At 33.0% G+C, this 12,840-nt stretch overlaps 2 protein-coding genes across 2 annotated transcripts; one reads left to right on the top strand and one right to left on the bottom strand.

The window, feature by feature from the left end:
- Positions 1-1,445: 1,445 nt before the first annotated feature.
- LOC123699532 (protein YIF1B-B) lies at positions 1,446-6,151 on the bottom strand. The gene is made up of 7 exons (XM_045646501.1): positions 5,997-6,151; positions 5,607-5,801; positions 5,267-5,352; positions 4,047-4,214; positions 3,332-3,455; positions 2,124-2,386; positions 1,446-1,756 (listed from the first exon to the last, which is right to left on the bottom strand). Exons 1-7 carry the CDS (start codon positions 6,019-6,021, stop codon positions 1,517-1,519), a joined length of 1,101 nt encoding a protein of 366 aa, XP_045502457.1. The 5' UTR covers positions 6,022-6,151; the 3' UTR covers positions 1,446-1,516.
- A 254-nt stretch (positions 6,152-6,405) lies between these two features.
- Positions 6,406-11,944, top strand: LOC123699521 (transmembrane protein 179). Its single transcript, XM_045646489.1, has 5 exons — positions 6,406-6,619; positions 6,789-6,932; positions 10,158-10,319; positions 10,912-10,996; positions 11,678-11,944. The coding sequence occupies exons 1-5, from the start codon at positions 6,510-6,512 to the stop codon at positions 11,855-11,857; spliced, it is 681 nt and encodes a 226-aa protein (XP_045502445.1). The 5' UTR covers positions 6,406-6,509; the 3' UTR covers positions 11,858-11,944.
- The last annotated feature ends 896 nt before the right edge of the window (positions 11,945-12,840 follow it).

Genomic DNA, 12,840 nt, shown 5'->3' with positions numbered 1-12,840 from the left:
GTTAGATAGGTTGCTATTCAGTTTGAAGTCTTTGTTCACACTTCGCATATTGTTCAAATATGGCGGGCCGCGGGAAGAAGTGGGCGGCCCCATAGACGCTAAGTAGGTCAAGGTACAGTACTACAGGCCAGCACATGCGTTGAAATGAGAAAACCGATCCTTTTTCTCCCTTGTAACCCCATTTTAAAATAGCGCAATGACGTTTTTTGGCTTTTTGATTAGATATTGCCATATAAAATGTGTTTAAATTCTATTTTAGAATACTATGTTGTAATTCGGGAATTGAAAAAATAATAAAATTGACCTAGGTGCCTATAGGTATTTTTTAATGTTTCTAAATCTTTCAGCTTTCTTTTAATAAAGATCAATTATTATTAATCTCTTTTCCTATATTCTTATCTTCTTGATATAAAAAAAAATGTACTTATGGGATGTCAATGAAACAAAATTTGTGTACAAAATTATTTTATTTATATTCGTATAGGTAATATATTATAATCTTATTAAACATAAATTTGTCTAATGACTGACGACTATGCTACAAAAGTTAGGTATTAAAAATATATACAAAAAGCGAAGCCAGTATTATGGCTCTTACAGTCGGTTTTTTTACGGGCCCCGGCTCGTATAACTGATTTCCTTCCAAAAACTATTAGATTAAGCAAACACAAAATAAGCAAGTATTTAAAACGAAATGACAAAAGCAAATTTAAAGGTTAGGTCGCCAAAAACAATTTAAATTGTAAATAAGTCATTATCAAGCTCGTAACCATTTTAATAAATGGACATTTAATTACAATAATTATAAGTATACATAGTAATTACGAAATAAGTTTTAATTTTTAAAATTAGGAATGATATATATTTTACTAGTGGATAAGCAAATTAATCAGTAAACATGTTGTTTTCATATCAAAATATTAAGACTACAAAAATTTCAGTAGTACAAAATATTATTGTTACATTGTCACACCCCGGACACTCCATACAAAATTATAGTTTTGACAGTCACACTGTAGAGACTGCAAATGTGTGTGTAAACTCTTTATGGTTGGCACATTTGTGACTAGCGTAAAAAAAAAATTCGCGTTTTTCTGATGAAATACATCCGTAAACAGCACAATATCTAACCATTTTCTACGAAAAACGATAATCACAAATCCAAAATAATAAAATTGCTTTAAGTCAATTTGATTAATGTTGTCAATCTTCGTTGCGTTTCGTCTAAAGACGTCGTTGGTATCGTCCTTGCGGGGAAATGGGTACCATAACATGTCTGATCGTGCGGGGTGAGGTAAGTGTTTAATTTTGGCGGGAGGCGGAGACTGTCCGTTCTGTAGCGTTTAGCTACTATTATGTATTCTGTGACATTGTCTCAAAATTTATAGTTGAAAATTTAAATGTTGGTAATTCCTCAAAAATCGTTCATTCAAATAAAACAACAATTTTACTGCCAACATTTATTAAAAACCGTACCAACATTCAAACTTAGAACTAGGGACACAGATAAACAATATTATAGTGCTTGAGGAACCACAGAGGGTGGTACGAGGTGGTATGTGAGCCACCATGACAGGAACGGTTGCGTTATCGCCACGAAGAGCAGGAAGTATACCCTTCGCTTCGTTCCACCTCCACTTGGCTTCGACCAGTTATCTACATAGGGGTTTTGTGTGTTGTAATTGGAATAGTTGTTGTAACTTGTGTCGGGAGCTTGTGAACCGCCCGACAGGATCTGTAGCCTGAGCGTCTTTACCTGAAAAAAGTAAAAATAATTATTATAATTTATAAGTCATACGAAAATTGTAGCATAATGAACCTTATCAAGATAAACATGTCGACTGGTGTATGTACAGTGGATAAGGTTTAAACAATACCTATTTATATTTATTTTTTAGAAAATTTCATGTTTTGGTCACCTTAGATATTAAATTGTTTATATTATGTACTTTCAGGTTATAAAAAAAGAAGGAAAATAATTTTAAAGAAATTACTACAACAACACATATTCTGGGAAAAAGGAGGATATCATATTATCATACTATCATTTGCTAAAATATTCTATCCTACTATAACTATATTGTTTCATATTTTCTGTCATTATTTTACATTCCACAACTCACCAAAAAGTACGACAGCGCGAAGCTACAGTACACCAGCACGCAATAATACCCGGTGCCCCCAAGCAGCAGCCCCGCCAGCAGGCTACATATCATCACCGAGTACTTATACCCAGAGAACGCCAGCAGGTCGAGCGTGGTGAGAGCCGTGCTGGTCTGCGTGATGTACAGCGTCGCCAGGTAGAGCACCATCTCGAAGATTATGTACGCTAGTGCACTGGACGCTTGGATAGATATCTGCTCGGGGGAGAAACGGTGTTGCAGACCTGGAAATGAGGTAATCAAATACTTATTTGAAACGTTTTCATGGAAAAGAAATCGATCTTGAGGTGTGATTTGAAATTCTTTTCACCGTGTCGTAGCGGCATATAACGCTCGGCCACCCATTTTCAAATGAAGTTTGATTGTGGATAGATAAGACTTCATTGCTTACTAGCTTCCGCCCGCGACTCCGTCCGCGCGGATGTCGGTCTTCGCGTGGATGGTTAATTTCTCCATTTTGAGTACCTAACTCTGACAATGACATCTTATAAATATCTATTGGACCCAAATACGGCTAGGCTTATAATAATACGCAACATGTGTTCGCGGTTCTACAGAACAACGTCTATGGATAAAACTGAAAAATTAAGATAAATTTTTTTCTACGTATTTTTCCAGGATAAAAAGTATCCTATTTTACGCCCAGGATAATAAGGTATAATTATACCAAGTTTCATCGAAATCGAACCGTTAGTTTTCACGTGATGCCTTCACATACAGACAGACAGACAGACAGACAGACAGACAAAAATTTTTTTAATCACATATTTGGGTTTGGTATCGATCCAGTAACACCCCCTGGTATTTATTTTTTCAATATTTTCAATGTACAGAATTGACCTTTCTACAGATTTATTATATGTATAGATAAATGTATCCGCCTCGAAGGACCATTTGCGAATTTTTATACATAAATAGAAGATAGGTAAGATATAAAAATTCGTATATAGAAAGCATGTAGATAGTTTAGAAAAATTGAGAATCTGTTCAATATTTGCACACAGTTTTAGTATCTTTGATTGAAATTTGCAACCAAAGGTAAATTCATTGATCAATTATTTGTCATTGCACACTAGGGCTGGGGCATATTATGAAAGTATAAGAGGCCTAATCGAAATAATAAATCAAATAACTTTTTATAAATTCAAATATACTATGATAATAATTACCAAGCATGAATCCAGCCAGCAACACATATGTAACATAGCCCATAGCGGGTATGTAAAGGTCGGGCGCGTTCAGATCGTAGCGGGGGGCGACCGGGGTCTCTTGGTCGTATTTCACCATCCACTCCTAGGGGACAAAAATAAAAATATTATTTAATACTAGCGGTCCGCGCCGGCTTCACCCGTGGTACATATTTAAGTTTTCTCTCCATAAGAACCATCCTCGTACTTGAAGGAATATGTATAATAAAAAAAGAATTAACGAAATCGGTCCACTCGTTCACGCGTGATGCCGTGACCAAGGGAAATAGGGATTCATTTTTATATATATATAAAAGATTTTGTGTGTGTATGAATTTATTTTTATCTCGTTTTAGTACTAGCTGGAAGAACTGTTGTTATCTATGTTTTTATTTATTATCAGAATAACGAGAACTGTTTTATATAAATTGCGTTTAAAAGTTAATGATTTATAGAGCACTTATTATGTATTCATGTGATGTTTTATCTGGTGAATTGTGTGATTGCTTAGAATTAAACATTTGACGCGGTTTCAAATAGCGATAGATATTCCGTATTTTTTTTAACACCTTGAATGTTAAATTAGAAATATAAAATGTCAGTAAGATTCCAACTAGAACAAATCCAATTAGAACACATTTATAAAAACCGTAAAATACAATAATTATGTATCAAAAAGCCATTATTACAATAATACCTTATGAGTATACGGGAATATAATCAGCAGTAACTTCCGCAACACATATCTGGTGTCCACCGCGAAGTAGTACCTCATCCTGGAGACAGGCAGGTACTTGCCCAGCTCGCGCTTTACTACGTCACGACCCTGGGCGGCTAGCTGGTTTCCATACTGGAGTGCCATGTCCTGGAATAAGAACAATAAAATATTATGGAGAGAAAGGAGAAGAAAATTTGGGGAATTTCAGGTTGGTAAGTTATTAACCCATTGACCATCGAGCGGCCCAATGAGACCACGACGCAATAGATTTTCTATTGTGTCTGTGATTCCGGGGGCTGAGGGATTAAAACAAAAATAACATTCATTTAAAAGAGATTTATATGGAATTTATGAATATACTGAATGAAATATGCTTAAAATATTTGAAATAAGAGCTGAAAAGTTTATATAACATCATAGATTTTTTTTATACAATAAAAATTGTCCATTTATAAAGCATTTTAATGGTATAGAGGTATCAATTAAAATGAAATAAATGCTACCAATTGGTGATGATTATAACACATGCTATGCCTCAGTGACAAAATCTTATATATAAAAATGAATCGCAAAATGTGTTGGTAAGCGCATAACTCGAGAACGGCTGAACCGATTTTGATAATTCTTTTTTTATTATATTCCTTGAAGTACGAGGATGGTTTTTATGTAGAGAAAACGTAAATATGTACCACGGGCGAAGCCGGGGCGGACCGCTAGTAAATAATAAAACATTCAGAAACCAGTCACTTGTGAGCACAAAGCTTTGTAGTCTCACGGCAAAAGTATTATTTTTTATAATTTATTAATCTAATTAGAAAGATTAACTGGTAAGCACATAGTATTAAGTCTTCCTAACTTGATTACTCAGTGAAAAATCTACAAACTATCAAGAGAAATAGGATTGGCCTTACATCTACCTCATTCATTTAAAGGAAGGAACAATAACTATTGAATATGCATATCTAATAAACTGTCCAAGATTTGTACATAAACATAAATTTTAACGTTTATTCAATTAGTCTTTGTCATAATATAATAGTTTTACTATTTAACATCAGGGCAGAAAGCAGTTACTACAGAAATATTTTACATACAACATAAAACAGCTTATAAACTTAAATCTTCACAAGAATCGCAAGATATTATTTCAAACAATGTAAGAAAATGGATCTTGACAAGAATTGTCTTTTTTAATGTACCTGTACAATGGGTTGTTGCAGCATGGAACCAATCTGTTGAGGCGATGCCATTGGACTTTGTGGAAATCCTCCCGGGTAACCAAAACCTACAAATTAATTAACAATAAGACTAAATAGAATCTAAATAAAGGAGAGTTCTTTTTTATATATTCTGTGCTACAAATATTGCATAATATATGGGAGTAATGGTGTTGTAATTGTATTAAACATGTACCATTACACTGCTTCAGTAAATTCAGCTAGTTATTCAACGTATTGATAGTCCGTTTAACAAGCAAGTACAGAGCAGTTGAATTCTTAACATTGTTTTCAAGTTGTTTGAAGTAATTGCTCTACTTACTGCCAGTAGGATCTTGCCCTCCAAAATCTTGTACAGGATCTAAAGGTATTCCCTGTGTATAAGGTGGAGGTGGGCCCGCCGGAGGGTATGCACCTCCGAAACCAGGGTTCGGACTGTACGGAGGAAGCGGCGATGGAGCCCCCATTGCGTTAACATCGCTAACCCTCTTGGCCTTTCGAGGGCCAGAGTGTGACACTAAAAATTAAAAAATAACACTTTGTTTATACTCTATGCCTCTGCAATCTTTTGTAGTGTAAGAAGAACATCAATAAATTGCTATATTTATCCATTTTACATGGTAATTGCATAAAAAATACACTTTTTTCGTAATATATCTAATAATACTTCGGTTATATGAAATAATAACAAAAATCATTGATATACTGTTACCATTTCTTGAAGCGTTAAAATTCATGTTTGCTTTAACGTTATAATTGTATACACATCATAAATTATCACTTATTTTATTAATTTTTTGTTATAATAAAACGAAACACATCATCAACAGCCAATTTGCAGGCATCCAATTTGACATTAAATTTATTACTGTTGCCATTATAAATATTATGGGTGATTGTAATTTGTAAATGAAGTCGGTTAATAATGTAATAATGCATCATTCATCTTTGTGCAATAATTGAATTTTTTCAACCCATTAATTATTAATGAATGACGTGAACTTTTGGTTGGTTTAAGTGGTTTAATTCTATATGTGGGCGGCTGATATACAATGGCAATTTTGAAACTTTACGTCAAAATTGATTATTGTATTGACGGACGACGGTCGACATTGCGGTCGACGGCCCACTGGAAAATTGACATATTTACGTAGTTTGGGATTTTCAATATTTTTATTTACTGTTGTGAAAATTACCTAACAAAGGTGGTTGATTTTGCACAAATATGGCATTAACGAATGTATTGCTATTAAGTCAAATAGCTGGCTATGTTATTGGCCTTATATTATCGTTATGTATTATTGTACCTTTGAGTATGCACCAAGATGAATTCAGGTAAATTTCAACGCATTATTTTATCTTTTCCCAAAAGTGTGTGTGTGTTAGCTAAAATATTTGATAGGTAACAGTAGTTTTTGGATTATGTTTTAATAGATTATGTTCTTTAATAGTTCTTCTAAGCTTTTGAAATTGTACATGAAATGTTTAATTTTGGAATTTTCAGTGGTCACTGTCTTCTATTCTCGAAGGGCACTTGGCAAGAAGAGGATGGACAGCTGTTGGTGATGTGGGCGTCCCGAGCCTATTGCAACTATGTTATTGTTGTTGGAATTCTCATGTTTATTGTCTGCTGCATTCAGATTTACAGGTAAATACATATTAGGTTCATTTTAAAATTATATGTGGTTGTATGGTAAAGGGAAATAGAAAAGGGCTAAAATATTAAGTAATAAAATTACATTTAACATTTTGTTAATTATTATAATAAAATGAATCAGGATACACATTCAGATTGTCTGTGTGTTGGTTAAACTCAAATGGTGTGCGTTACCCAGGCAAAATGTTTTGCTTTAGAGAGATGAGACTTAAACAAATAATTAGTGTATCATGAGGAGCAATTTGTTTACTAATAGCAAAATTTGTTTGAATTGTAGTTTTTAAGTTATTTAAGAAAAACAAATTTTGCTGGAGTAACGTTTGAAACGTTACCCAGGCAAAATCGTCTTTCAAAAATTAGTTTCAGCACGGAACCAAATACATGAATAGATAGCTTTTGTTGAGTAGTAAATGTTTATAAATAGCAAAATTTGTGTGTGGTATAGTTCTTTAGTTATTTAAGATTTTGCTGCGGTAACGTTTTGGGATTTCCCAGATCTCGAAAACGGCTCAACGCAGAAGTTTGAAAAAAATACCAATAAAAGACCTTAATTTGTTTAAATTTGTTTAATCATTAGTTTTTGATTTGGTTGACGTAAACCAATGTAATTAAATGGTTTCAAAAATCAGAAGAAGCGGGTTTACATGTAAACCAATACACTTATAACCAAATAAACAGCTGTAAAAAATACCCGTGGTTCGACGCTTGTTTACAGCAGACATTTTAGATTTCATACTTTACACGTTAAGAAGATAAAAACAAATTTGATTTATTTTAGACTGGTCGTACTTTAGCGATCGAATACGCAGTTCCCATAACATTAAGAAACATGGCATACTTTAAACAAATTAAAATGATTCATGAAAATTCTTTCCTGTTAATTTCAGCCTTGAATTACGGCTCTAATGAAAGTTATCTCAAAAACAAGAATATGTCAGCAATTCTCTAATAAGCCGACCAAATTGAAAAGGTCACGTAAAAGCGACTGCACCGTACGTACGGGTAATCTTCGCAAATTAGCAGCTTGGTAACCGATGTTTTGTACAGTTAAGCAGAAAAACGTTATTCGTGAAGCCGATTTTTTAATATTTTTTAAGTGCAGTACCATATTACACAATTTTTACTAGTTAATAAAAGTGTAATATCATAGTGTATAATTTATAGTGTGATTTAAAACAATACAAACATATATACATGTAGCTATATTTTTAGTACTTAATTTGTTGTTTCTGTTAAACCAAATGTTTTATTTTGATACCACAACGCAAAGCCACGCTAAAAACGTTTTAACGTTCTTGATGCTAGTCAGAGCAGCGCGCATCGCTGTGTGCAATGCAACGCAACAGCTATATGCCTTGTCTTACTTACTCTTTAGCTGTGAGTGTTGTTTTCTCATTTAAAAGTTTTGTGATTATATACATTTTTTATAGAATATGCTCGAAACCGTCCCTCATAAGGGCAAGAAATATAGGCAAGCCGATAATACATATTTTGTAAAAAAAAACATTAAATGTGCTTTGCACATTACACACACAACGCCGACTCAATTCCAACTCAAGTCACACTGTGGTATTGAAATATGAGCTTTATGTCGTGTTACTTAGAGTGGATATTTCAACATTAAGTTAAAAGAAGGTTACGACGCTTTGACAATGATTGGTTCACGGGTTATCCACCTGTGGCAGTCACATGTAATGTTAAAATATTCACTCTAAGTAACACGTAACAAAACTCAAAAATGTTGATGCTAAGGCAAAGCAATACATATAATTTGTATGAGACTGATTTTTTAAATAAAAATAATGAATCTTAACCATTTTATTATTTTAACTAACCTGACCAGAAAACTTTTGTATTCAACTGTACTAACAAAACATCTATATTATCCTGTTCATTTCAGATGGTTGCGCTTATGTATGGTGCGGTCGCTTTTATGTGACCTTTTCAATTTGGTCGGCTCATTAGAGAATTGCTGACATAATCTTGTTTTTGAGATAACTTTCATTAGAGCCGTAATTCAAAGCTGCAATTAACAGGAAGGAATTTTCAGGAATCATTTTAATTTGTTTAAAGTATGCCATGTTTCTTAATGTTATGGGAACTGCGTATTTGATCGCTAAAGTACGACCAGTCTAAAATAAATCAAATTTGTTTTTATCTTCTTAATGTGTAAAGTATGAAATCTAATATTTCTGATGTAAACAAGCGTCGAACCACGGGTATTTTTTACAGCTGTTTATTTGGTTATAAGTGTATTGGTTTACATGTAAACCCGCTTCTTCTGATTTTTGAAACCATTTAATTACATTGGTTTACGTCAACCAAATCAAAAACTAATGATTAAACAAATTTAAACAAATTGAGGTCTTTTATTGGTATTTTTTTCAAACTTCTGCGTTGAGCCGTTTTCGAGATCTGGGAAATCCCAAAACGTTACCGCAGCAAAATCTTAAATAACTAAAGAACTATACCACACACAAATTTTGCTATTTATAAACATTTACTACGCAACAAAAGCTATCTATTCATGTATTTGGTTCCGTGCTGAAACTAATTTTTGAAAGACGATTTTGCCTGGGTAACGTTTCAAACGTTACTCCAGCAAAATTTGTTTTTCTTAAATAACTTAAAAACTACAATTCAAACAAATTTTGCTATTAGTAAACAAATTGCTCCTCATGATACACTAATTATTTGTTTAAGTCTCATCTCTCTAAAGCAAAACATTTTGCCTGGGTAACGCACACACTCAAATGAATAAAACAGCTATTCATTGAATGCTTTAGTAATATTTTTCTGAATTTGAAAAATACAGCTTAAAATCACTTTTATAACTTAATCACTAGCTGTGCTGTGCTGTGCGGTTTTACCCTCAGTGTTCCGCCCCTGTTGGTCTTAGTGTGATGTTATAATAATATATTCTTCCTAGATACATGGACAATCTAACATCGAAAGAATTTTTCAAATCAGACCAGTAGTTCCTGAGATTACGCGTTCAAACAAACAAACTCTTCAGTTTTATAATATAAGTATAGATTACCATTTTGGAAAGCAATTTCTGCAGAGAGGAACTAATAAGAAACAAATAATCTTTTAAAAAATATCTTTTCAAATATAGTTAACAAAATCACAGATATTTTTTGTAGTTTTGTGTGAAAACATTATAAAAATGCAGCTAATGTCCAAAATTTAATTATAAATGTCTTCTATCCACAGGTTATCAGTATTTGTATGCAAGGGCATAGATAGTTCGTTCCTCTCAGCCTTCATAGAAGCTGTGGGGTGCGTGATCTTCTGCGGGCTGGCCATCACGGCAGCCCTGATTGTTACGCTGGGCTTCATGACTTGGTGCCAGAATATAGTTGAACGGTTTCCTAGGTAAGTGAATATTTGTATTTATTTTTGAAAAGGTATTTACGGATTCATAAACAATAATAATATTATAAAGAGGAAAGGCTTGTAATTATGTATGTATGTATGGTTTTCACGCATAAACTACTGGACCGATTTCAAAAATTCATTCCCATTAGGAAGCTGCATCTTCACTGAGCAACATAGGCTAGGTTTTATCCAGGAAATCCCACGGGAACGGGAACTATGTGGGTTTTTCTTTGAAAACGCGGGCGAGCGGGCGAAGCTGCAGGCGGAAAACTAGTAAACAATATTTTAACTATTGTCATAAAATTGGTTCAATGGTTTAGGTGTGAAAATGTTAAACATCTCAAGACCTGGTTTGCACTTTGGCTGTTGGTTTTTGTTGGTAAAATAATGATTTTAAGAATCCTAAAAAAAAATGTAGGTATATAAGCGCTAAAGGTAAAAAAGTTACTGAAATGTTACCTAAGGCTCTTTTTAATAATTTTTTGTGACTACTACTACTACTAAATGAAATCCAAATCTGTTATTTTTTGTTGTAATGATTTAGTTGGATGTTAACAAAATTATTTATCACCGCTAATTTTGTTTTTAGTTGTGAAGATGCGACTGGGCAGGATATTGATAAAAAGGATAGTATTTCTACACATGGCTTTTACATAGAACTTGGCACTGCACAGGTAAGATTGCAATAAGTATTTTTTTTTATTGTTTATAAGTTAAATGCATTTATCCTACAAATATTATAAATGCGAAAGTTTGTATGGATGTATGGATGTTTTGTTTCTCTTTCACGTAAAAACTACTGAACCGATTACAATGAAATTTAGCACACATATAGAGGGTAACTGGGATTAACACATAGGATAGTTTTTATCCCGGAAATCCCACGGGAACGGGAACTATGCGGGTTTTCCTTTGCAAACGCGGGCGAAGCCGCGGGCGGAAATCTAGTTACTTATAAGTATAAGATTAACTGACGAATAAATTGTTAAATTTTGAAACCCAAGGTAGGTTAACTGCTTAAACTTTTCTTATCCAAACCCTTCGTAATTTTAATTTTTAGGTATGTGTTTATTACAAAAAAAATCAGTTCAACTAGCAAAACAATTTTAGTTTATAAATCAAATGTCCTTTTCTGAAGTTCTATCTAGTTACAATACAAAGTATAATTTTACAAAGGACATGGGTTCGAATCCTGCCTCAAGTATATTTTTTTATCTTTAAAAATTGTCAAAAATGTTTTTTTTAATGTTTTTATTGCATCAAAATGCTTACGATAAGCATTTTAATGCTATAAAAACAAAATTAAAATTGTCATTTATCTAAACAAATAATTTATAACTATCCACGTCAAACAGTTCGGTGCCTGGGCCCTATTCGCCCTCTGGGTGGGTTTGGCAGTGTTCAGCACCCTCAAGGTCTGCCGCTACCACCAGTTGCAGAACATTCAGGTCTCCATGTACAGGGAGAGGCAGAGGCTGGTCAACGAACCACCTGGTCGATCCACACCACCCATCGACTCGATGCATAATAATTAAAACTACCTACATTTAAAATAGAAGAACCCTCATATTGAAAATTGTGAATTACCCCCATATTGAAAATTTTAAAGTACCCACATATTGAAAATTATAAAGTACCCCCATATTGAAAATATAAAGTACCCACATATTGAAAATTATAAAGTACCCCCATATTGAAAATATAAAGTACCCACATATTGAAAATTATAAAGTACCCCCATATTGAAAATATAAAGTACCCACATATTGAAAATTATAAAGTACCCCCATATTAAAAATATAAAATACCCTCATGTTGAAAATTATAAAGTAAGTTATATTGAAATTGGTTGTAATTTTTTGTAATTACAATTTTGTGTGATGGTGTGTAGAGGTAAAAAGGTCTGTGTTTAAGTTTCTGATAAAGTGTGTCACTGTATGAGGCTAAATTAAAGAGAATTATAAGTTTTACATTCCGGCTTGACTTTTTTATATATAATAAAGCTTTAAATTGTCTTATACATGGCAAATAATTAAGTTGACTTGATTTTTTGTATTTTTTGTACAAATAAGCACATTTTGCTATGTTTTAATCATTGTGGATTCTCGAAATTTAAAGCTTTTTCCTATTTTTCTACGTAGCGTATTTCCAAACTATACATAGCCAGAACGCAACGTAACGTCGTAACAAGACTCAACGTAAGACTGTCTTACCTCTACACTCCGTATATTTATAGAAAATAAAAACAGATAATGTTGAATGTCTTCATGTGCTTTTAAAATGTTGCCATATGAAAATATCACTACAGCTTCAATTTGAATTATTTTTTTAATGATAGTATTATACGGTATTTTTCTTGATTATCTGTTCCTGATAGAAATAGCTATATTGTACTTACGACTTAATAAAAAAATCCACATTATATTACGCATTTTCAGTGTAAATTTTTTGAACTAGATACGGATGAATTAATTTAAAGATGAAGATTAACTTATTTAACCAGACTTAAAATATATTA

The sequence above is a fragment of the Colias croceus genome, chromosome 18 (assembly GCF_905220415.1).
Source record: "Colias croceus chromosome 18, ilColCroc2.1".
NCBI lineage: Eukaryota > Metazoa > Arthropoda > Insecta > Lepidoptera > Pieridae > Colias > Colias croceus.
This window is presented reverse-complemented; position numbering and strand designations above follow the sequence as displayed.